At 40.1% G+C, this 27,436-nt stretch overlaps 1 protein-coding gene across 1 annotated transcript in view; it reads left to right on the top strand.

Annotated features, from left to right (window-relative positions):
• The first annotated feature begins 5,705 nt into the window (after positions 1-5,705).
• Positions 5,706-27,436, top strand: part of olfml2a (olfactomedin-like 2A) — a 46,479-nt gene continuing 24,748 nt past the window's right edge. The window contains exons 1-4 of the mRNA XM_033620400.2: positions 5,706-5,992; positions 21,030-21,293; positions 24,741-24,848; positions 24,990-25,166. Coding sequence (XP_033476291.1) covers positions 5,924-5,992; positions 21,030-21,293; positions 24,741-24,848; positions 24,990-25,166 — 618 coding nt within the window. The 5' untranslated portion in view covers positions 5,706-5,923. The remainder of the gene's footprint in view (positions 5,993-21,029; positions 21,294-24,740; positions 24,849-24,989; positions 25,167-27,436) is intronic.

Raw genomic sequence — 27,436 nt, 5'->3', positions numbered from 1 at the left:
AAGATAACATAACATAACATAACATAACATAACATAACATAACATAACATAGAACTTTATTTATTCAGAGGGAAATGGCTGTGCAGCAGCTGCCATACAAAGTTAGAGGAATGCAGATGCAAAGTGTACAATATACAAGGACAGAAATTACAAAGCAGAAAAAGCAAATGTATGGTAGCCTAAATATGAAATACAGTATATAGCACATATGAACTGAATATAAACTCGATAACAGTAAGTGCAAAATGTAAGTGCTAGCTCACAATATGGTTCAAAACATAAAGACTAGCTGACTGTAAGGTGGAAAATTAAAAAATAACAAACAGTAGGATGCAAACAGTAAGGTGTAAATAGGTGCAACCAATATATATAATGACACAAACATGTTGACACAATGACATGTTTTAATAATTACAAAGTCAAGTTGTTACCATAGCTGAACCAGAGCATACTTAATCATCTGAATGGGCACAAGGAGAAAATCAGCATTTGCAGATTTTTATTCATTTATTTATTTATTTTTTGTGCTGTTGTCAGAGTATCAACAACGTTTCCATTTTATTAGCTGGTTGACTGTTTGTCCCACAGTTTTAGCAAAGAAGGCTATAGAGTACCCCAAGCGAACTTTCTCTGACTGTAAAATACATGAAGAGAAGAATACAGTTACCTTACAACAAATTCATTTCAATCTGTTGTCCTACTAGCAAAACTTTTGCACTAGCTATAAAGATTTGACATGTAGATAGCTTGACCTGTGGGCTATAAAATGCACATACGAACAGTAGCAACTCAAAAAATATCATTCAAAATGGGTAAGAAGAAGCTAAAAAATTTTCCTAGTCCTACCCGTCTTATTTTTATACATTAATCTCAGAAAATAAAAGCTCTATTTGCAGCCATCAGTGTCCCTGATATTTATCTCGATCAGCTTAAACAAATCAACCCTTTTGGACAGAACAAGAACAAAATAATCAGAACAGATGTGCCAAGACCATCAGACAGTCCACAAATAAGAAATAATCAAGTAGAAAATCACTGGTCCAGCTTGTAACCACTCAATTTTTTGTTTATGAAAAGTTTTTTTTTTAGTTTAGATAAAGTCTCACATTTTTTCATGCTTAAACAGTAGGTCATATATGTGAGTTTTAAGGAACTGTACAATGTATACAGGGAATCCACGTGATGATAAACACATCCAGGGAACAGATTTGAAAGTGGTCAGTGTTGTCTCAAGTCTTAGCTCCTCTGGGAATTTGTTCCAAATGTGAGCATCATACAAGCTAAATGCAGTTTCACCATGTTTAGTTTTGACTGTTTGAGAGTAATTTTGATCTCATGTGCCAAGTAGCATCAATCAAAAATGCATAGAAATGGCCTGAATTAGCCCAATTTCCCATATCTACAAAGAGCCTCAATAGTAATTATAGCTGCCGCGCAGCAATGGTCGGGGCCGGGCAATTTTAGGCAAAATTAGGCAATTCTGAGCAACACACACACTAAAACAAAGCATATCACAACATAGAAGTTACATCATATAATTATGGCATGCCCTTCAAATTGTGGATGAGTGGCTGAAGTGATCAGACTCATAATATACAAAGGAAAGAAAAAATTCAAGAAAGAACAAGAAAGTAAGAATAACATTAACTGCTAGCAATTATGAACAAACTGGCCTAATCTAGCTTAAAGCTAAACATTATCCATGGTGACAAAGATGAAAACATTTTTTAAAATGTAAAAGTAGCTATTGGATAGACTCTGCATATTGACTGATAGCTAAGCCACATAAACAGGGAAAAGAGACAAGGGATAACAGGGAAAAGTGTTGATAAAGAGTATTTGTCTCTCCGCAAAACCGCCTGGATCATAATTATTTTACCTTACTTGGTAGTCTCTAATCCACATAGTATGATGCCTGAATATAGGACTTTCACATTAGAAAATTAAAAATTCTTCTTAAAAATGTCTCAACTCAAACTCACAACTTCGGAGACTGAGGTCCGTCTTCTATCTCATTGAGCTAATTAGCAAGTGACAGGTCATGTGTGGCTTCACAAATTGACTAAGCCAAGCATCAGGGTGCCAGAGAGTAGCCATCCATGCCATGGAAAAGCAAATTTCAAAGTGAAAGTTCCAAAGCTGTAGCACATATGGTTGATTTGTTATGAATTTTCAAAGTTTTGAAATTTAGAGGCTTGCTGTAGCGCCACCATCAGGACTATTGTCTTGTGTTTCCAGTTGAGGACATCTGGCATGGGACTGGACCTTTATGAAAAGTTTGGGTAGATTTCTCTTATGGAAATGTTGCATGAGCTGAGGCTTGAACCCACAATCTTCAACACCAAGAACCATCCTCTATCTCACTGTGCTAACTGGCAAAGGGAAATGTCACATGTAGCTTCACAAACTGACTAAGCCGGTCACCTGTGTGCAAGACAGCAGCTGTTAGTGTGTAAAGGCAGATTTCAAACGGCTGTCAAAAATTCAGTTATTAAGACAAAAATCCGAAAATACACAAATTGCATCTAGACAGCATGGAGATGTTGGTAATTTGTTTTTAACAATGATTTATTGGCTCCATAAGTGAAAAACTGATGTTTAAAAATGCCATTTTTGCATTGACTCCAATTGTTCGCATGAGAACGAAATTCAAAATGCTGTAAAAAAAAATTCAGTTTTTGAGATAAAATTCTGAAATTTTCTAAACATCATCTACCATGACTCCAAAATTTTGTCATTTTTTTCATGAACATTGAAAATGTATTTAGCAAGAATTTGCATGTATATGTTTACAGTACCATTTACAGTCAAACATTTTGATGCACTGTAGGCTCAATTTTCGATAAATCAAAAATCTGTGTGGATCATTTGTGTAGGACAGTCTGAAGATGCTCTGTAGCAAGTTTGGTGTCAATTGAGCAAAAATTGGGGGGGAGATAGGTTTAATAAGTTTTACAGTTTTTGAAAAAAAAACAGAGTGATGGACTTCATAATTTGCAATAGGTTTAAATGTACAAAAGTTTCTTCAGTATTGGTGCTACATTTTGGTGAAAGTTGCAAATCTGTACCACATATGGTTGATTTGTTGTGAATTTTCAACATTTTTAACTTTAGAGGCTTGCTGTAGCGCCACCATCAGGACTATTGGCCTGTTTTTGCAGCTGAGGCAATCTCGCATGGGACTGGACCTTTGTGCAAAGTTTGGTGATTTTTCGCGCATGGGAAGTATGATTTCCTTGGAAGAAGAAGAACATGCAGCAAAACAATAGGGTCCTGCCAGGACCCTAATTATTTTAATAGTCTTAAGACACAGTGCTGCTAATTCCACGATTCCATGAGAAAAGATTGATAAATTACCGAATGATGAGTATATCACTGGTTCCCGACCTGGGGGCCCTGACCCCCACTAGGGGTCGCCAAAGTTTCACAGGGGGTCATGAGGCTATCATCATTTGAACATCAGCTATATTCACTACTACAAGAGCTTTCAATCTTTACTAAACAGCCTCATCCTGCATGAGAAAAGTTCACAGTTACAACCAAAGGGCAAATAGAACAATGGCCATGCATCACGGGGAAGAAACCCTGAATCGGTTAACAAATGAAGCCTATAAAGTGTGTATGATTGTTAAAAAAACATAATGCTGACAGAAATTGTATTCAAACTCCCTAAAAACAGGGGAACTCATCTCTGATGTAATATTCACAGGAAATGATCCAAATTGCTCATTTTATACAATCTATGGGTTAATTGTGCAGTTAATCAGTTGTTCTGTAGTGTTACTGTTATTAATTGAATATAATATGAAATATCCATAAAATAAGTCAGGGATTGCCAGCTTGAACAATGATAAAAGTGAAGCCTACTAAGGAAAAAGGTTGGGAATCACTGGAGTATTGGCACATAATGACTTATTTTTACACAAACATTTACACATAATAAAAATGTTGATGAATAAAGTCAGTATAAGGATAGCTGACCCTAGACGCCCTAGGCTTTCTGTGTGTCAGCAGGTTTTGTGCTCATTCCAAAAATGTGTTTGTCAATTTTCATTACTAATGCACAATATCAACTGACATAATGAGGTTACCATAAAATTAGTTGTGCATTATTGCATGATTACCTGACCTGGAGGCAGGGGTATAGCAGCAAATTCTGGGCCATACACATGAGCAGTCTTTCAGGGCCCCCCTGCTCTTCATCTCTTCGTTCATGTCTCTCTCACACAAAGTCTTTTACAAAGTAGGTTTTCTTTCTTTTCTTTTTGGAACACTGAAAGACTGGCGCTCCTGCAGCATAAGCAGTCCCTCATTTGGCTCCACAGCCCTGTTTCCACCAAGCTGTCCAGTACGGTTCAGCTGAGTTCAGTACGCTTTTTCTCCCTTTCCACTTATGGATGGTAACAATGCAACTGTTCCATACGGTCACCAAATTTAATCCTTTGGCAACCTTTAAGGTGGAATGTTTACTTGTAATTTTACTCAATTCATGAGTTGACGATGTGAATCCATCAACACACAGAGATACACTCTCACCAGCCTATTCTGTTTTGTTCTAAAAATATCGGCATGCAGCCTCGCTCTGTGGACAACAAACGAGGTGCAGACTTCCCTCTGTGTCACCGGTGATGAAGAAGTACAGAGCAGTGAGTGAAACCAACCCTGCCCACATTTAAGAGTACTGTTTGCAGTGGAAACGCAAACAGACCTATGGTCTAGGTACCATGTCTGAGGGGTTACTATTGGTTCCAAAGGTACAATACCGAAAGTGTTAGGTGGAAACGGGGCTTACAGTACCTGTGTTTAAAGACCAATCCTGATGCAGGGGCAGACTAAACCATTTTGTGCCTTTAAGGGGTGAAAGGAGCCTCAGAGAGTTTCCACAGTTTTTTTTAGTACAAAGTTCAGTCTTTCAACAAATCTATTCAGCTGATTTTAATTTAGTTATGGCACTAATTAGAAATAAAAAATTACAGACTAAAACAAATTTTCCATCTCAGGCTTTTCGTGGCCCGCCTCCAGTTGGGGCCCTGTGTAATCAGACCCACTTTTCCTCCCACTACAACGCCCCTGCCTGGTGGTCTTGTCTTAAAGACACTTATCAATTCAGTTTTGTGTTTAGGCTATATGTTGTCTAAATTAATATGTTTAATACATTTACCACACAGCAAATCAGGAGATATTTGGTATTCCAGCATAGAAAAACTACAGAGACCAGGAGACACAGGGGGCTCAGCAGCTAATTTTCCTCCTGGGACCTTCATTCCATACTTGTGTGGCGTTGGAGTGTGAAATGAATAATCAGCCAGCTGATGGCGCCAAAAGTCCTTCAAATTTGATGTGTGTTTGGGCAACTGCTGTCTACCTGAAAGGGTGTATTCCGTCATTACCACTTTTCAACATACACATAATGACACTATTCAGTGTGGAACGTTATGTGCACTGAATTCAAAAGGTTAAATAAATTATTTTCATAAATTCAAAAAATATCAAATTATACATTAGCTGAGTTATACTACTTCTACTACTACTACTACTACTACTACTAATAATAATAATAATAATAAGTATTATTATTGTATTAATAGTATTATTATTACCTAAACCCCGCAGTCTTGTACAGACACACACTACTAACGGCCTGTGTGTTTGTGTGTAAACCCCTCCCATCAGTAGAGGATAGCGGATGACAGATGATGCGCCCTGTGCGCCAAGCCGAAAACAGCGCGCTGCGCAGACAGGGCGCACTCCGCAGCGCACACACTAACATCCCATCCATACAGACGGACACATGCTATCTGATCCTCGTTGTGTGACAAGGAAATGGAGTTAAAATAGGTGCACTAATTTACCTTATGGACTGAACGCAGTGGCTGTCGCTTTGTTTTTTCTGAACTTCACGCCCAGACACTCAGGAGAGAAAATGTGGAGATACACGAACTTGTTCGCCTGTCTACTGGTTTTATGTAAGGATGCGTCCTCACAGAGCAAGGTAAGGAATGACACAAAGAAGATAAGAATTATTTAATTTTAATTCCCCATGCATTATTGATTTGTATTAAGATATTGGAACACGGGCTGTTCACAGTCAGTGATAGTCAATGTTTCAGACAGTATCCCACTTCTATTCTGCTCAACGTCACCTCTTCCGTGTTGTGGTGCCTCTGCCTCAGACAAATAAGTGATTTGACCAACATTGCCCTCAAGCTAGACCTTAAAATTTTCTGTCTAAAGCCAGCAGATGGTTCAGGCTATGTGTCATTTTTTCTGATAATCCTGCCAATGAGGGCTTTTGTGTTACATGAGTAACAATGGGTTTATGTAATGACACCTCCGGTGTGTGCCAGCAGAGTGTGGGAGAGATGGCACTCAGTGGGCTAACAGTAATATCTGGCTGCCCTTGTTTGTACAGCTGCTGGACTCCAGTAACCCCTCACTCTCCCTCAGCCTAATCCAGCTCTACACACACACACACACACACACACACACACACACACACACACACACAAACAGACAGACACAACCAGAAGATGAAAGACATGTACAGTACACATTATAAGACCAGAGGCTCTGTCATGTACATTTATGGACATGTATGGTGTGTAACTGTTAGCAACTGTCTGCTGTGGATACAAAGCCAAATCAGCAAGAATTTAGGTCAGTGCAGAGTAAACTCCCCATAGTAGTAGTAGTTAGGGAGTGGAAGGCAGTATTCATTATAGTAATACTCCCAGCAGTACGATTACAGATGTTCTCATTTACTTGAACACATTTGTCCATTCAGAAGTAACATTTTCCAAAAAGCTGACACACAATTACATCAATCATCACAGAATGGACAATGCCTGTGCCAGTTGTTGATACTTTGCATAGTTATATTAGGTGCCAAAAAAGGTAAGCAAGCATATCACAACACTAACTGTATTTTTCTCTCCAGAGGTGATTTTATGAGAGATACCACACCCTGCTGCACCTGCACTTTTTACACCTTTTTAGATTCCCAGTTGAAATGCTGTAAAAAATAAAGCATTCTTAATTAATTTATTTTGTGTGTAGCTTTTTCCCATTATTGAGTAAGACCTACAGTAAGCACCTAAAGAATGCCCTGTATTGAACTACAATAAGTATTCATTGTGGTTCCGCTTTTGTGCTGCATTCTCTTTTCACAAAAGAACCAATGAGTTATGTCAGCCAAACTCAGAAATACTCATAAACAATTCTTTAATTGTGCTCAATCAGATTTTTCCGTGTCATCCTTTTTGTCTGGACCGCTACAGCTATTTAGCTTTTGACATAGTCTTGTTTTCATACTTTTCAAAGTCAGAAATTCTGAATAACGGTCTCTTCCTCCCCTTACATGCTGTTTTTCTCTTGGATCCATGCTTGCAAATAGCAACACAGAGGTGGCATCTTCTATAGGTGGAAACAGACTGATTGCTGGTTGAAGAGTTGTGTAAAGAAGTTTCACACAAGGGCATTAGAAATTCATAATTATGGAAATAATCTCTATCAGATATTGTTGAACACAGTTAATCCAGTTGAGTTTGGGGGTGTCGGTGGCTTAGTGGACAGAGCAGGCACCCCATATACAAGGCTGTTACTGCAGCAGCCCGGGTTCAACTCCAGCCTGTGGCCCTCTGTTGCATGTCACTCCCTCTCTCTCTCTCTCCCCCTTTCACACTTGACTGTCCTATCAATTAAAGGCAAAAATGCCCTAAAAAATATCTTTAAAAAAAAAATAGTTTGGGGTCTTTCTATGAGATCTTTGTGAACTGTTTCAGAAAAGAGTGTGAATACTGTGTGAACTACTGAAAAAGTGTTAACACATTTGCAAGACAAGACTTCTGCTGTGCTGAGAAGGTGATGATGAAGATCAAGTGGATCCCAGTTTCATTAAAAATGTCTGAGCAATTTAGAAAAACTGTAATTACATCAGTGACTGGTGTGGCATGTGGCAGTGTTTGTGTGAAGTAGTAGTTAAAGTCTTTGTGGCCAAAACTATGTGTTTGGTTTGGTCTGGGCCCCCCTTGTTTCAGTGATGGGAAATCTTAATGCTGCAACTCATAGTGATATTTTAGACATCAGTTCTTCCAAATTTGTGGTAACAGTTTATGTTTGTCCCTGCTCAGATTGATTATACAAAGATTTTCTAAAGAAAGTATTCCCCAAAATGATCTGTATTTTGTCCTATCATTTATGTCTAAAAGAAAGGGGCAACCTGGTGTCCTGGGGGTTTAATGCACTGAACATGAACCACAGCATACCCTGTTAGCGTCCATCCAGGCACCTTTGCTGCATGGTTTTCCCCAGCTGTCTGTCATCTACTGTCAACTCATTAATACAAAAGTATAATATGCAGCCAAAAAAGTTTTGAAAAGATGCAATCATTAACAAAATTTAAAAAAAACCCTTGCATATTAATAATTGATTAAATGAAATTCATACATTAAAATTGAAGAGTTTTGCAAAGGCAACTGAAAGTTTAGTTCAGAGGTCTGCAACCTTTGCCATTAAAAGAGCCATTTTTGACCAAAAATAATTTGAAAAAATCTGTGTGGAGCCACAAAACATGTTTGAGCCTTATAATCAAGGTAAATAGCCTATTAAATCTAAATTAGGGTATACTTATGGTCTAAATAAGCATTTGTTAATATGTTTTACCACAAGGTGGCCACTGTGCAGGGCACTATTAATAATTATCTGGTAGTTAAATTTTGCAGAGCTGGCAGTGAGAGCAAACAAATCTGTCCACGCACTACTACATTCTCTATTTTATTCAATTTACTTTTTTGGATTTGGCATCCATAGCTAACCAGCCACTGCTATCGAGGTTCAGCAACATTTGGATTCATAGAATGAATTTCCATAGACTTCTTTTCTCAAAGGCTCAAGGAGCCACTGGACAGGGGCTAAAGAGCCACGTGTGGCTCCGGAGCCACAGGTTGCCTACCCCTGGTTTAGTTATAATCCACTGGTTTTTTTTAGCTTTGCATCCCTACAAAACATGACATATCTCTTCTAACAGCACCATCCATCATAACGCAGCAGTGTCACAGCTCTGGTGGAGACACCCAGTCATAGTCTGTCGCCAAACTGGTGGCACTTGCATTAATGAGAGACAAAGAATGTTTAGAGGAGGGCATGGAGGGTGCCAGAGGGTGGCGTGGGAACCAGCGCGTGCACCTGCTTCATGTTTTGGTTGTAAACAAACCCAGGGACAATCTGTGCAAGGTCGGCTGAGGGCTAGGGAGAAGAAAGAGCAGACTGGGACATTCAGTCTGGCTCAATGAAACAGTAGTAGAGACAGAGCTTCATGATTCATTCACAGGTTCTGTAATGTGCCTCATAGTAGCCATGGATGATGGACACAGCATATGAGAAATGACATTTTGTCATGCTTTGTTATGCCAACATGACTTTATTTAATTGCGGATGCCACATGGTGCTTGATGAAGAGTCAACAGTATCGGGGTAAAAAAAAGTCGAGTATCGAGTTTGTGGTTAAAACAAAGCTGCAAGCTGTTGGAAATGAGAGAGAGCCGATCGACCTGGAAAAATCTGCTTTTGGTGACAGTGTGAATGGGTCAACATTTACTGTACAATCCAGGTGCACATGTTCTCAAATGTTCCCTTTCTTTTCCTCAGGCGTCTATGCCTTCACATAGTTTAGGCCATTTTCTCCCTCTGTCCAGATCCCTTAATCCTTGAGAGCAAGATATATGATCACAGATATGTTTCAAATTTAGATTGTCTGTTGTCTGGAGTGCACTGGATGTCCTATTCCCTGACATGAGATCTCTCTTAGGCTTAACTCTTTACAGACCTGTGCCCTTGTACCCTGTATTCTGTTTACAAACATGGATGAGAAAACTTTAAACCCTCAGATACCCTTTGGGCAATTTCAGTGAACAACTAAACACTCGTGCAAAAATTGTTTTCTTCAATCCGCAAAAGCAGTGTAAGCAATTGAAGAGGCTTGCAGCTCTCTTTGTGTGACATATTCCTGTCAAGGAGTATATGACCCAAAAAAACAGAGCCATATTGTAATTTTCAGATGTCGCCATGTCTTTTGTATCAGGCAGTGATGAGCAGGTCGACCCACAGCCCGCCAGACCCACAGATTGGGTGGGTTTGGGTAAGCTTGTTAGAAGGGATGCACGATAATTTCGGCACATCGATTGATATTGGCTTTGAAGGGAATCTGTCAACATGCTTTTTCTTATTTTGCACAATGAATGAATATCACATACACTGAAAAGCATTGTATTTAATGTCTCCATCTGATGGCGGGCCACATGATAAGAGTATGTATGTATAATATGATGTTAATTCCACTACAGAAGAAACTTTATGATCACTAAAATTGGCCAAATGAGTTATTATGTATCGGCATATTGGATATTGGCAAAGAATCCAATATTGTGCATTCCTACTTGTTAGAAGATATCGCAGGTATCAGGTGGGTGTGACAAAGCAGGGTTCTGATTAAGTTATTAATAACATACAGAAACATTGTGCAGTCATCCAACTTCTACCTTCTGTTCCCCCTCTTTCTGTCTGTTACTACTTACCCCTTTTCTGCCAACATGGAACCAATTCAGTTCCAGTTCCAGCACCTAATTTTGAAATGTTCAGAGCATTTTGACCAAAAATAAATTGGCCCAGACCCAGAAAAGTTTATTCTCAGCTGGAACCAAAAAATAGCAGTTTTTCATTGAACTGAAGTGTGAACCGTGAAGACATCAGTGGGTGTGTCATATTCTACAGGTTGGACAGAGAGGATGGAGAATGCAACAATGGAGTAGCCAAGAGAGAAATCATCTTGAGTGTGCAGTGGTCTCATTAGTAGTTGGTCCATGCTTGTTTTTTGGGTAAAAACAATGATCTTTAATAACACAACAGTTTACATGTAATCAATGTAATCTGCAATTTTGCAACTATTATTTACTTTGGTTGTGCGATGTGCAGCGCCCTCTGTTGATGATACATCCTTGATTACAATGGCACTTGCTCTCTTCCTATGTTTGTACTTTTTAAACAGAAAATACTCGTATTCCATTGTGATATTTACTAAAATGACACACAGTATAGCCACCAGAAAGTTAGTTATTGGTGACGGTCATTACCAGAAACTTTCAGGTCCAGTTTGCAGGTGTGGAGTCGAGTTTGGGTCATTTATTTATGTTGATCTAAGATTGATTGATCTAAGACAGGTGGGGCAGATTGGCTCTTATAATGTGCCAATTTGGTTTTAAAAAGGCCTCACATTGCATACCACTGCATTAATGGCTGGGTTGGAGGTCTATGCCTTGATCTATATGCACCAGCAAGGAAAGTAAGGGTGTTGAGGTTGGAGTGGTGTAGGTGCTGTAGTGCATCTTATTTAATGAGAAACAGAGCTCACATCCAATTATAGACCTACACTTAACATTCATTTTCTGTTAATTAGAACAACTATCGTTCCCTGATCTTAAAGGAATAGTTCAACATTTTGGGAAATAAGCTTATTTGCGTTCTTGCTGTGAGTTAAATTAGAAGATTGATGCCACTTTTGTGTTTGTATGGTAAATATGAACTAACTACCAGTAGCCTAGCACAAAGACTGGAAACATGGGCAAACAGCTTGCATTCAACAACAAAAAGTTTTAAGTCAAAAAACAAAGACTTTGGGGTTTCATGGGAGATACTATTTCTAGGCCAGATGGAGAGAGAGCCTCTCACTCAAATTCATATAAAACTGTAAAATTAGGAAGTGCTGAATAAATTTAAATGTTTTAGTGCCCTGTTTAGCTGTAATCAGAGTTTTTTTAACAGGAAGTTGGGTGCCGTACTTTTCCTGTATTGTGTAAGTGAAACTAAGCAGCACCAATCCGGTCTCACTCCGAAGCCTGGGGGCGTCAGGGAGAAACACGCCGGGACAACAATCAAAGTTACGGTGGCGAGAAGTCGAGTAAGATGGGTGGGGGGTGGTGGTGGTTGATGGCTCCAACAACCATTGACTTTAACCTGGGAGGCTCATGTTTGCTTCGCATAAGACTGTAAAGCCAAACCCTGTTCTTTTTTCCCAAACCCAACCACATGCATGTGCTGGCTAAATATAACCACATGCATTTGTTGCAAATTTTTACTTGTTTTTTTTTTCTTTTCATGTAGCACCAATTTTAAAAGTATTTGTGTCTTCCTACTGCAGCCCAGCTTTATGAAAAGACCATCTTTCCAGCAGTGAAATACTTCTTTAAAAGTGTTTAATATATTGCTTGTGGTGTGGCTGTCCATCAGATAATAACTGTAGCTGCAGTGAAAACAAAATATATGGTCATTTTTTTAACATGCTTTCATTGTATTAGAGTATGTATTTCCATCTCCTTACTCAAACACAAATTGAATGTACCATTGTTACACAAAACAAAGGATTGAGGGATTTTTAAGCAGCTGTCATGCCAAACAATAAAAATTATTTTATTGGCTTAGATGAATGGCTATGATTAGCATCTGAACCTTTATATTAATCAACTGTTGGCACTTGTTCTGGAAGGTAACACTACCCACAGGAAGGCCAACTTTTTGGCTGAAAGTGTTTAATTTTTTTAATGGTGTACAGTATCTGGAGTACAGCTTTTTAACATCTCCCATGAACATCTGCTGTAACAAATCATCTGGGGAAAAGGCTTTGGCAACATCTATCATTCCACTCGTTGTTGAGGACACACACTAATAATTAGGAAAGTGTCTTTTTGTGCTTGTGAATGGATTACTACAATATAGCATGTCGGTTGTATTAGGGAGCCATATTGACAGCTTGATTTGTATCTGTGTGTTTTCACAGGATTTTCACCCTCAGACTGATGATTTGATGATTGTTGGCAAAAATAAAGCAAATGTGGAAATATGTAAAAGTTTTTTTTTTTTTTTTTTAATGTTCTTGTGGCCAGAGAATAACTTTCACATCAGTAATTCATTAAGTCATTTTAGTACAACAGTAACTTAAATTTTGATGTGTCCTTTTCTCATTTATGTGCCATGATATTCTGTGAAGACTGGAAGTTCAGAGAGTGTCGGGACACGTAAACAGAGCCAGCAGGAATGTAGATATGTACCCGCAAAAGCAGCGGGTGCTTGATACACTTTGTGTGCAGCTAATTAACATCCCCGTGCTAATGTCAGTGTTGTTGTTTATAGTCTGAGCCACCGAGCTCATGTTTTATCTCCAGAATGAAGGCTTTAATAGAATCCCTCCCTTTGTACCAAGTTGATTAATTAATTAATCTTTACAGTGGCACAGTAAGACTGTTTATCATAAGCACCACAAATTAGATTAAAATTCAGGCAGACTCTTTGGACTGGAATGTGGATGCCGGTTTTGGTCTTAAGTACCTTTGACAGGAGATGATGTGGATTTTAAAGGGATAGTCCATCCTGTAAAATCACAGGCAACTGATGGGCTTAAGACTGATTAGAAATAGTATTTATGCTGCCTTTTTTGTGCATTTGTGGGAAAATAGTTAAAAAAGCAAAAAGGGAGGGGTTGAATTAGCTGTAGGCCAGAGCAGGAATCACAGCAAAAGTGCTTGTGTTTGAAGGTTGGAACATGCAGCTCAACTACTGAGCTTTGCCACAGGATATCGTGCAGTTGTCCCAGTGATTCCCCCAGCTGGCAAAGCACTACAAGCAGAGGATATCCTTGTTTATATGAACAAGGCTGCAGATTCAACAAGCTGGTGCTACTGAAACACTGACTTTAACTCTGAGGCTAGCAAGTGCAGCAGCCGTTGTGTAACACATCTTGTGTTTTTAGCAATCCTGAGCACAATTGGGGTTTCACTTCATCACTGTCAGGGTGTGTTAGCTGTTAAAGGCTGCAGCCGTTGATCTAATGGAGCTGTCTGCGGCTCTTTTCCTCCCATTGTGCAGCCATGAGTTTGTGTTTGAGCCGTGTTCTTTTTGACCTGAAACTTGACTTCACTTGACTGCAGAGGTCAAAGCCAAAGACTCAAAGCTCAAAGCATGCGTTAAATACTCTGTACTCTTAATTATTAGCACTCTTAATTGTGTTGCCTGTTCTCATGCTGGTAGGTCAGCTTGGCATGAGATGCTGGATGGTCGGTTAGGCGTACCAGCACATATGATTTGACAGGAGAAGGAAGCAGCTGCTCTGATTGGCAGAACGATTCAGATTTCTCATGATAAGATGCTGACAAATCTTTCTCCTGCAGCAAAGCCTGCAAAGTAATGGTGTAGTCCTTCTTGACCTGACAAAGCATTAAGTACTAAAGAAAATCTGTCTGGAATTTCTCTGACTTCTCCAAATTTAAAGCAACTTAAGCTGATGTTGCTATGCAGCAGTCAGTGTTTGGCTGGGGTTGAACAATGCAGCTCAGCATGGCCGTAGGCATAGCCTCAGCTAAAGAGGTTTAATCTGCTAATCCACTCTGTTTTCATGTGGCTGTAGGATTTGTCAACCTGCTGCCTTTTCGCTTGACATGGGTCAGAATCGGCCAGGCTCTGCACACAGGAGTCCTGCCCCATCAGACCCCCTCCCAGTATGTCTGCAGTAATGGAGGGTAAAGCACACACCCCTCCACATCTTCCCCCATCTCTCAGCCTGCATTCCTTCACTAATGAGTCCCCCACCACCTCCACCTCTACTTCTTCTCACCCGTACCTTCAGCCTGCTGCTATCCTACAAAGACTTCCAAAATTGTTAAAATCGTAACTATGGAAAGCCATTCAGTATCAAACATGACCAAATCCCAGTGCCATAACTCTAACTACCTAGTCCAACTTTTGCTTCTATCATGCACTGCGGATTGCTGTAAATGTAAAGAATTTTCCCTATCATGTATCATTTATGGTTATTTTGCTCATCATCTTTAAAGGGATACTTCTGGAATTTTGTATTGCACTTCTCTAAATTGGATGACTCATAAGGTTTGAAAATAAAAAGGTCAAAATCGGGCAGCAGAAGCCAGGTTGTCCTGACTTTCATGGTGCGTTCCTGAAATTTTAACTGAAAACTACCCCAACCTCAAAATCCAAAATGACTGCTCTGTGGATTAACAGTTGTCAAAGCTGTAGTAATATACTAGGTGGTAGCACTTCTGTCTCCTATGGTTGTATCTCGCTTGAACAGCGCTACACTGCTCCCATGATCACCGGTGGCACTGCTCCCTTTCATCCATATCCATTCTCAGAACCCATCGGCTGTATTCGGCGTCTGACTTCCGGCAGACGGCGATACAGCCTCTGGGGGCAGACCCCCGATTTTTTGGCATTCCAGTTTGATTTGAGCGGAGGAGGCGAATTTCCATTTCCGACTTCTGTTTATATATAAGTAAATATGCTGAACCATTGCGATGGATTCAGAGTTTGCAGTGATGTCAATTATGTTCCGCCTCGTTAGTTCACCACACGGACCGTTTAACCTGACAACAACTGCAGCCAGCTCAAACGTGATTGGTCAATATCACGCGGACTACAAACAGCCTACAACCGGAAACCAGGGCTCTTCCGCTCTTCTTCCGGAGGCAAGATCTCCAGGGTTTGCCTACAGACTCTACATTCACTGAATGTAGAGTCTGTATATAGAGACTAGGTTGTATCTTGCTTGAACAGCGCTACACTGCTCCCATGATCACCGGTGGCACTGCTCCATTTCATCCATATCTGTAAGCTTCCAGAAAATGTGCACAAATATGAACGAAATGACAGTATGAGTATGGACAGAGGGCTCCACCTGTCTCCATCACCGTCTCGGTCTTTGTATCTAAAATTGAGCATAAATCATATCTTGGTCCCTAGTATGGGTCAAGCTCAAGCACTGGGTGTCATATTTTATATTTCCCATAATGCAACCAAAAGCATTGTTTTGTCAAGCCAAATTGAACACTAAACTATGGATTTGGGGGCTTTTGTATTTGACTTTTCCTGTGTTTTATCTTTTCTTCATATCTTGGAAAACTTCCTTGTAAAGAAGGAATTGTCACCATTTCAGATAGGTAGAAATAGCAAAGAAGTGAATTATAACCATCCTAGCGGGTATCTCAGTTAATCTTTCAACCGAGTTTCTACATATGTATTCTTCATATTCTGAGCGTACAACCTTCTAGCTTCAGTCACATGAGGACAGGATCACAGACCATCAATAAAGACTCCATCTCTGATAAAAGTGATACCACATGTGCTCCCATCCTGCAGTTTATCGAGGTCCCTAAATCTCACCAGGGAGAGATGACAGTCCTAACCTTCTCCAACAGATGATCCAACAGTCCAGCAGACTCCAAATGAAAACGCACACTGAACACATGGGTGATAGCCAGTGAGAGAACAAAAACGTGCTATCAATAGTACAATGCCAGTACTAAGAAAGGTTGCATAAACACTTGTTTAATTATTGTCAGTCATTGTGGCTACAGGGTCAGAAAAGGTTTTATTACAGAGAGACTTTAAAGGAGAACTCCACTGATGTTACACATTTAAGTGTTTCCAGGTGTTAGGGAGGGCTTATGCATATGTGAAAATAATTGTCTAAAGCCTTTAGTGTCTCCAGAGGGAGCTGTGTGAAATCTGATAACATCACCTCAAGTTATGTCACTTGAGGTGATGTTGGTTGGGTCTGAAGACTACGAGTTTGAAGGTGAAAAAAATCTGGAGGTGTGGAGTTAGAAAGAAGTCAACTTACACAGTCGGCTGTCGCTCAGAGGTAGAGCGGGTCGTCCACCAAGTATCCTTGAGCAAGATACTGAACCACAAATTGCTCCAGATGATGCTTCCATCAGAGTGTGAGTCTGTTAAAAACTGAGTAGCAGTGGCACCTTGTATGGTAGCCTCGGCCACCAGTGTATGAATGTGTGAGTGAATGGGTGAATGTGACTTGTAGTGTAAAAAGCGCTTTGAATGGTCGGTTGATGAGAAAGGCACTATACACTGCAGGTCCATTTACATACCTCAGTAGCCCACTGCTTATCTCAGCTGTGGGCTAAAGGCCATTTTCAATTTTCAGTTTTTGCTAACAAGTGGGCGTTTTGACCTAATGATGAATATCCACAGCAAACTTCATGGAAATATAGTCACTGTATTATATTTTGAGATAGCTTGTCATGGACCAAAGTGTTTGAGAGAAGGAAAGAAGGATCAACCAACAGACAAATGATAGACTGATCCTTTGGTTTCCTTGAGTCTTGCTGCTAGTGGGACAAAAATAATGCAAGCTGCACAATGGGTAACGACTGACATGGTCTCATATCTCAACTTGATGCTATACATTCACTTGTGCATTCATACATAGCTACAGCTAGACCATGTGTGTTTGCACAGGTGCATGTGCTGTGTTTGTGTGACTGATCTCAACACTCAGCAGATAAAACTCGAGTTCGATCTGCTCTCCTGTTTCACTCCTTTTTCCTCTTGCCTTTAAGTTCATAAACTGGAATCATAAAGGTTTTGGAAACGCATGAAATGAAATTTTTGCTCAAGTTGAAATAATTTTACATCTTTGCTTCCATGCACACCACCCAATAGAGGATGACAAGGGAGAGGAGTTTTACTTATGTCCCATCCCACTTCCACAAAAAAATATTCATGTCAAGTCCCAATGCTAAAAACAAAAACCCACATTACTCTAATTATAACTGCACATTTATGTATTGTTACGCCCCACCCTTAGGCGGCCCTATTGGGGCAAACAGAACTCCAAACACTGACCCAATAACAACCACATGAACACCTTTAAAACAATCAAATCCATGGGATTTATTAGAATTAAAACAGACAAACAAGACAACAAAAACCCCATGGTGAGAGGCAGCAGGACTAGCAGTCCCCACACCAGAGCCTCTCTCCTCTGCTGCTGGCAGCACCTCCTCCATGCCAGGTGTGCTGCACCTCGTTAAGTAATGCAGCACACCTGGGCAGATCTACAAAAGGAGGGAGAAGGGACAGCAGCACAGCACATACAGCTGTAACAGTATAAAAATTCAGACTCAGACTCAGACAACTTTATTAATCCCACAAGGGGCAATTGGTTTGAGCAGCCCAGCACAACAACATGTGAACACAACACATACAATAAACACGTAGAATAAAAAAATACAAAGATGCTAGGAATACAGTGGAATCAGGAATAGAAAAAGTGGCAAGGTTAATAAATATAATAAATATCTGACCTGTTGTTATTTTAATTCCCATTCCATTCACTTCCATTGACTTTTTTTCCTGTCCCCTCTCACATAATGAGTAGTGAAATTTACTCCCATCCCTGAGGAATCCTGTGACTGGCAGGATTCCAGAAAATTTGTCAGCCTCCACTTTTCAGTACAAATTTGTGTCCCATCGTGTCTTACATTGACATTATATGCAATCTAAAATGTGGCTTTGCTTTCAGTCTGTACATACTTTTACTCAGATCTGGTGATGGGCGCACCAATTCTTTTCACAGCGTTGGTTCCTTCGTGTTGATATTGAACCTTTCAAGTTTTGCAAAATGTGGTGTCAAAATCTCGGTGACACGCTGTTGTAATACATGCTTGTTTGACAGCTAGTCACAAAACGCATTATCAGAAATCATGTATTAGTTTACATTAATGAAAATAAAATATTAATTTCAGTGGATTGATTCAGCATCCCATTGTGTGCAGGGAGGCTGTGTCACCAACCAACAAACTGTCGTTCTTTGAGGGGCAAATAGCAGACGTCCCATTGATGTGGTGTGAGAATAATCTGAAAAATAAGCTCCCGATCATATTTCATGGCTCACCTGATCTGTTTTGTTTGCTCTTCATTCTCATCTTGTTGTTTAAATGCTCTGAGCAATAAAATACAACATGTATTCTTTGTAGTGTCCATGTTGTTTCCACATTATAACTTGAAGCTCATTAACACAACCAAGTGGGTGGCACAGAGAGGCACATGAATCCACCATTGGCCTTGGGTTTGATTTAACTGGTCCAGTGTAAGCAGTGCACGATGATAACAGTGAGTGAGAAATGAGCCCCTTATGCTTATGTTCATGTTCATTCATGTTCAACAGGCTGACCTGGTACATAGCGGACACTAAAAAGAGTCGTTCAAGAGGATTCATTTGTTAAGTTTCACCAATCACTAATGAGATCAGCTAGCAATTTGGCAGCTGTAAGGGGGGCATTTAAAAGGACACAGCTGTTCCAAAACCAGTTTAGAAATCTAATCTATGAGGTTTTCAGCCTGTTCTTGCTCCCAGCTTGTCAAATACCACCACTTTGCCTGTGATCGCAGCATCAGAGACCAACACACACGGGCGCTTTTCATGGCAGCATGATATGCACCAGTTGTGTCAGTTTTAGAGACAGCAGGTAATAACCCAAGTCATCAAATACCACCACTTTGTTGGCGGCTGTTGGGGTCAGACACGGACACGGAGAGGCACCCTTTTTGGCGGTAATACGCATTGGGCGGCATCAGTTTGTACCAGTGCTGGCTGGTACCTTAAAGGGACATTGTGTAACATTTTCAGTTGTTTATTGGTAAAAATTGATGTCTGCATTCATAAATATTTCATCATTGGTGTATTAATACCTCCACAAATAATAACTTATTCTTGTAAAAGGAGAATTTCAGATTTGTTTGTACATTGTGAGTGCAAGTCGTCTGGGAGGTTCCATAATGTTTCGCAATCTTGAAAATACATCTGCCAACAAGGGACATAAAGCACTGCTTTTGCCGTTTTCGTTGAGAGCCAGGCCAGCACTGCGTGACTGAGAAGCTAAAGGAGAGGAGCAAGAGGCGCTTCGCTACTACCCCGGCAAATCTGAAACATAGTCCCACTCTTTGAGCATAATGCAGCATCACGGGAGATGGAATCCTACTGGTCTCGTTGTCTTTTGGATTCCCTTTTGCGCTTTCTTGGCGACAAGGATTCCGTCTCTCGTGATGCTGCACATGCATGATCCTGCAGTATGCTCAAAGAGTGGGACTTTGTTATGCTGCAGTAGTGCCGGGGTAGTAGCGGCGCTGCTAACAGCGGCTAACGGCTGTTAGTGGCGCAGTGATGCGAGGAGAGGGATGAGGTGTGTGAGGTTGAGCCACTTGTCAGTTGTCAAAAGACAAGACATGATTGGTTAGTTTGGATTTACACCCGCCTCAACAGTCCTACATTGTAAACACAGCCAGCATGGTGAGGAGGGGGTTTGTCAACTTGTGTGTCCGTGAAGGAGCCGGAATGAATACTCCATGAAGTATCGGATGACATGGTTTCATCAGTGTTATCATAGCTTTTTGGTACACAGCGGCTACCATTGTTGCAATACGCGTTTGAAACAGTGAGGCGCTAGAGTGCTCTATCCGTTTGAATGCAATATATAATTTCAGTGTTAGATGGGAGAAATTTCTACACACTGTGGCTTTAATACAAAGAGCGACAAAGTCCATGTAGGGAGGACAGGAGAGGAGGTGGATGGGTCGAATAAACTCTGGACTTTCACCCGGGAATCAGCTTTTCATTTCTCATGTGAATTTTAATCCAAACCACACTTTATTTAATTTTTATCTAAACCTGATCACATGCTTTTGTTGCATAAAACCAAAGTAAATCAACCAAAAAACAAAGTATTTTACCTATGTTATCAGTTTATTTTGAAAGAGACTGTATGCATGTAACAAGCAGAAACTGAGTCACACCTGCTAACATTCAAAATAGAGGAAGCCTGTGGTTATTTTTCAGGATCACTTTTCTTCACTTGCTTTTGCTCCCCCACAATAGAAAATGGGTTTATAACTCATGAATGTCCAGGAGGGGTTAGACTAATATATATATGACATTTTATGGCTTTGGATAAATATACAGTGCAATTCAGGTCATTGCTATCCAAGTTTGATGTGTTGAATTCTTCCTCAGCTCTGGATAGTAGCACATTAAATTTCCACTTAATATATCTAAGGGACACATCCGCCTGCAAGCAAAACTGAAAGGAAGACTATAGTGACAACACAAATAAGGACACAAAACACCTTTTTTTCTTTGGATTTGAAAGTGGAACAATTCACATTGTGTCTTCCAGATCTTTGGAGAGACTGAGCCTGTCCGAATGACATCAGAAGGCTCAGACTGTCGCTGTAAGTGCATCATGCGCCCACTCAGCAGGGATGCCTGCATGCGGCTGCGGAGTGGCAGTGTTCGTGTAGAGGACTTTTACACTGTGGAGACAGTTAGCTCTGGATCCGACTGTAAGTGTTCGTGCACGGCCCCGCCGTCCTCCCTCAACCCCTGTGAGAATGAGTGGAAGATGGAGAAGCTGAAGAAACAGGCCCCTGAGTTACTAAAGGTGAGAGGATGAAATTTAAAGTCACTATATATGGAATATTTGTGTGATCATAGCATGTTTCAAAGGACTCTGATGGTGTTAGGTTTGTTTGTACAAAAATTAGGCAATTCTATCTTATATAAATTTACAGTCTGTGTTTTGCTTTCAACACATTTGACCACTTGGCATCACGGAAGTCAGAAATGTTCATATCTTACAAATGCAGTAAGAGCTTTATAATGCTAAATGTCAGGATTTTCTAAATAATTGAAAGTGTATTTAATAGCAGCTGACTGATCATCACTTTGGCCACTTAATCGGCGCAAATGGGACTTTTTACAAGCTATTGTTGGTGGAACTTGGCTCCGATAGTGGCCTCTACCAGTCGTGCAGGGAAGTACATCATCACCTGGAATTGAAGAGGCAAGAGGTGTGTTAAAAGATGGGGTGGGTACAGCTCCAAAGAAAGCAGGTCCCCTCTGCTGTGTGAGTTCTTCATTTTAATATATATTTACCAATATAGGTTTTTGTCTGGACGACTACAGTAATATCCACCAAAATCAGTACATGAGTGAATGCTGCCACTTTCTGTTTCAAATTCAAAGCACTCAAATTCAATTTTGGCTGATTAATCCATGTAGGTGTAGCTGTAGCTGGAGCAGATGTGAAAGTTAGCATTTAGCTAGTTATGAGATAATGAAGGCTATGATTGGGGTAAGGATGAGGGTTACATCTTACTTGTAAGGTAAATCACGTCTATATATATAATGAATACAGTAAATGGATAGAGTGGATTAGGTTTAAATAGAGTAGTGCAGGAATGTGTCCTAAAACCCAGAAATGAGTTAACCTTTAAGCACTCCCATTTCCCCCGTCTCAAAGTCAGATGGGTTTTTTGAATGAGTTTTTGGTTAGAGCCCTGAAATAATGTCTGTGGTAAACACAAGCTGAAGAGACTTTTAGGTTTTTTTCTACCACATGAAATATGTCATTAAATACCCCACTGTGAATTTTGAAGCTTTTATGTGTCCTAAAAAAGATGGTTGCTAACAAGTGGCTAAGTGAGACTGCAGAAAGTCATCAGACCAAACACAGTTTCACAGCCTCATTGTGGTGGTGATGTTAAGTCATGCCACGTTAGAGGAGTTTGTTTGTACCCTAACATTAGCTTTACTTGTGGTGATTGCATTAGGCTTCAAAAATCATAAAAGTGGTGTTTATTTGTGAAGATTTATCCTGCTGAATAAAACTTGTAAGCATCGTAAACTTTTTTTTGCCACAGAGCATATTTTCTGCAATAATCCAAAATTTAATGAAATAAAATCCATTGGCCCTTTCTTCGTCTTGCATTGGTGGTTGACGCAGTTTGGAGGACTGTCTTGATTAATTGGCTATTGGCTTTGTCCTGCTCCAAACTGTTGTTATTATATTGGCCTTTAAAAATCCACTGTTGTTCGGACTTGGCACTATTCTCTTAAAAAACACAACTTCCAATTCATGACAGTCATCCTGCTAATTCATTAATGTCTTTCCTCTGAACATTCTGCTGGTACACCAGACAAAATATAGTTTTTGACAAGGTGAAACTCAGAAGCCTCTCTAGTGACAATTTTTATTACACCTCAGAATTATAAAAAGGAATCAGGTGGAAAGATACATGTACAGTTCTGCTATTGTTAGAGACTTGCCAGCAGTGGGGAGCAGGTCAAGACCATCATCAGCAAATACCATTGTAATATGCCCAACGTGATGTTTCTTCTGTGGACTACAATTGGAAATCGTGGCACGAGACAAAAAATCACCCAAATCATCCAATCATTAATACCAATACTAAGACCAATCTGACCAGTAGCTGTTGAGACATACCTTGCTCTAGACCAAAATGTAGATTAGACAGGGACAAATATTGTAGAGCTAAAATGATGAACTCAGCAATTAAACTGCAACTTTTTGGATAATTGATTAATTTTTAAACTCAATTTTCAAGCACAAATGCCAACCATTTACTGGTCACAACTTATGTAAGGATTTGCTGATTTTCTTTGTCTCGTGACAGTAAACTATACAGTATATCTTGTATTTTCGACCTGTACAAGCAATGTGAAGACATCTCCTTGGGTTTTAGCAATTTGTGTGCTTTTTCACTGTTTTCTGACATTTTATTGACCAAATGACAAATGTTGAAAGTTGAAGTTGAACTTGATTTAAAAATCATTAATCCATATATCGCAAAACAAATGTGTTGTTAGAGCAGGAAATATTTTAAGGATAGAAGGAATAATACAAATAGAACAACCCCATTGCCAGAAAAAAGTCTTGACATCGTAAGTTATTGCAAACCAAAGATAAGTTACATCTATATTGTAGAATGTAGCAAATATGTTGAAACTTTACGTGTCAACAACACAGTGGTTAATGTGTGGTTAGGTTTAGGCACAAAAACAACCTGGTTATAGTTAGTGAAAGATGCTGAATTACCCAGTTTTGGGAGCACAATCCTGGCTGGAAAAACAGCCTCCTTTCGTGGCACTACCTTACTGGAAAAAGAGCCACTGGATCTTAAAAAACACCCACATTTGTGCCTAAAAAGCAGCTAGAAACAGCTAGAAACTCACTTAAAAAAACAACCGGTGTTGTTGTTTGTTGGTCTTGAACAGCGGTCTGCAGCTTGGCAGACGTCTTGCCTAGTTGACATGCCATGCACCATCCCCTCAACATCCCAATGACAAAGTCAGCTTATATCCTACATGGTTTTGTTAGTTTAAGATTGATATGATATGTATGAAATGTACAAATATAAAAAAAAATTGGTTTGCATAAACATACAATGCCAACATTTTCTTTTTGGATCTGGGCTGAATAGAATTTAAGCAGATAGAGTTAGAAAATAAGCTGTAAAATAGTAGATAACAAGAACAAATGAAATGAAATGAATAGCCCAGTGGTCTAAGTGCTTGTTTCACTCAGAGGGCTTGTAAAATACAACTATAAGAAAAGCAATCAGTAAAAGGGAAAGTTGCTGCAGTTTAAAAGCATAAAAGGTCATACTCTCAGTGACCTGACTATAGTTGTATGTCACCGAACATCTTTTGTGAACACGTCAGCACACCTCTGCACATGCCGAAAGCACACTTTCATTTTTCACAGGCAGGAGAAGCACACTATGTACCATATGAAACAAAAGGCAGTTCCAGATGTCTGACTCCACTGAAAACCATACATTAGGCCAATACGTCTTTGCAGGAAATAATTGCATTGAAAAGGAAAGGTCTAAAATAATTAAGATGGACTCTGACTGAACCCCAAACTGAGACCGCCTATTGAGCAGAGTGTGGATGTCAATAGTGGTAATCATAGCAAATGTTTTGGGAGGGCACTTAAGCTATTACTGCTGAAATAAAGCTGTCAGGTTTGTGTTGTGGAGATGGTGAATAATGCTAGTTCTCCTTTTATGGTATGAATAACCAGCTCCAATCTATGGTGGACCTCCTGGAGGGAACACTTTACAGCATGGATCTAATGAAAGTCCACTCCTACATCAACAAAGTGGTGTCTCAGATGAACACCCTAGAGGAGGTAGGTAGACAAACAAACTCGTGCTTCTGTCATTTTATTCTAATCAAAGGGTTGCCAGGAGACACATTATTGGCTTTGCATACCAGCATATGTCATTTATTTGATTGCGATTGCTGTGATAATAATGACGTTCTCTTGCAGACAATCAAGACGAACCTGACGCGAGAGAATGAATTTGTTCGAGACAGCATGACAAGCCTCAGTAACCAGTTCAAGAGATATGACAACTACTCCAACATTATGATGAGCATCAAGAAGGAGATCTCCAGCCTCAGCATGCAGCTGCTACAGAAGGATTCCTCTGAGAGCAAAGCACAGGTTCAAACAAACAAGTTTCTGTGATGTTGTATATACATGTTAGCATTAGAACAACTGGTAATTAGTAGCATGTAGTGCTTCCACTAGCAGCAGTACTAGTAGTTGCACTAGTAGTGATTGTAGTTGTAAGATTAGCAGTACATTACAAGCAGTGCTGCTAATCAGTGCTATTGTACTCCTGTCCAGTCAGCCTCCAGTCTAAGTCTCAAGACGTTTTTCTGTTATCTCTGACTTGTCTCGTGTGGTGGATGTTTTGACCTGTTTGTCTTGCTCTCAGCCACTGGCCTCACCTGTAACAGTCTTTGGTGTAAGCTTGTAGCAATGGTCAAGAATACTTTGCAATGTGATCTCACAGAAATAGGTGAAATGACCACAACCTCTAAGCACTGCGTTATGTGGTAGTGACATGTTTTGTGTTAATATTACAGGCTGGCACCATAGAAACAGTTCCAGTGGAAAGTCAATTAGGACCCTCTGTCATGGTGGATATGTAAATTTCCTGGTTCAGTGACATAACGCAATGGGTGGTGGTTATGTTATGACCCCATAGTTTGCAAAGAGCAAAAAAGTTAGTTTGAAGAGAAGGTTGGGGTCGAACAATCACCAGAGACTGCTGTTTGTGTCTTGCTTAAAAATTTAATTCAACATTGAGTTCTTTAAACTAAACCTGGTTAAAGAGTACCTGCCCAGATGGGACGCTCTAAAACTAAAGCGAGCACGTCCACAAGGAGGCAGGGATCATTTAATTGGTCAACAATAAACCTGGCATTCTATTGGTTGGGGGATTTTGACAGGGTTGTTAAACAAAAAAATCCAAGTGCAAGGCAGAAATCTGAGAGCAGAAATCCCAAGAGGACACAGAAGCAGCTTGAGCGCGAGAAGAAGAGCTGCAGCTGGAGCAGGAGCAGGAAATCTGTGCAAGTAACATGGTATCTGAGTGTGAGCACACAGTTTGAGCAGAAACAGAGTAGATCTAAGCGTAAGCAGAGGCTATTTGAGTGTGAGGGCAGGGTTTTGAGGGACAATATTACAAAATCTGAACGTGAAAAAAATAAATAATGCTCTCAAAGTGATATACCACTCTCTTGAATAAAGATAGGAAAAAAGCTCCATATCTTTCCTTCTCTGATGATATCCATAAAAAAACTGGCCTTTGCCTTTCTCAGTTCATTGACCACTTTGTTACGAAGTTTTTTAACTTGAGAATTTGGCTTTCCCCTGCCTGGCTTAACACTGCTATCTACGGCCATGTGTGAACCTGTCCTAAAACCACCCTAAACGTTCGTTTTCAAAGCCATGAAACTCACTGAGTGGTCAGTGGTGTTCGTTGATGTTCTGACATAAAAATCGTAGCAAACTGTGGTTTCCGTGATGATTTATTTGACATTTTGTCTAATACATTGACTCTCTATCTCTCATTGTCCATTGGTAGTAATCCGCCACCGGAAACGGAAAGGGGGTTGTTTACGACAAGGTTGTAGTCATTGTAGTCGTTTAGCTCAGTGAAAGTGCCGGCTCAACGGTGCTGTGTGCGCTCCTGGAGGAAGAACGAGAATTAACGACAAAGTTTTGTAATAAGTTTAAACAACTGCACAATGGATTATTCGCTTGTAAACAACCTTCGCAGTACGATGCCTTTGAACAGAACGCCAACCTTCTCCTGCTTCTTTTCTGTGTCCCACACACATTACATTGCAATGGTTTCTTGCCGGTTGGTGACCCCCACGTAAAGGAGCATTATCGCCATCAAGTGGGCTTGAATGAATAGTGAAAACACGGATGGAAGCCACAGCTTGCTACGATTTTTATGTCAAAACATCAACGAACACCAGTGACCACTCGGTGAGTTTCATGGAGAGATGGGGACTCTCTGCTTAACATATGGGGGGGGGGGGGGGTCGGTTTGGTGGAACTTATTTTTTAATTTATTTGCTAACATTAACCCCAGAAAATGTGAGCGAACATTACGACCGGTTCATCACAAGACAGGCTGTACATTTTCTGAACGAGCAACACAGGGTTAAATGAGCTAAATGGGTGATTTTGGCCGCTGTCTTGGTTAGTGTGTGTGTGTGTGTGTGTGTGTGTGTGTGTGTGTGTGTGCGCGCGCATGGGGGTCGTCCCTGCAAAGTAAACATTGCAGTGATGAAGTCAATGTTTACTGACAGTTATTTATATCTTGTCTTTTCACTTTATTAAGATCAGATTCTGCAGGTAAAATTACAATAATAAGGTGACTTGACTTGGACTTGACTTGACATAACCTGTGA

The sequence above is a fragment of the Epinephelus lanceolatus genome, chromosome 9 (genome assembly GCF_041903045.1).
Source record: "Epinephelus lanceolatus isolate andai-2023 chromosome 9, ASM4190304v1, whole genome shotgun sequence".
NCBI lineage: Eukaryota > Metazoa > Chordata > Actinopteri > Perciformes > Serranidae > Epinephelus > Epinephelus lanceolatus.
The sequence above is the reverse complement of the archived record's forward strand: the minus strand, read 5'-3'. Positions and strand labels throughout refer to the sequence as shown.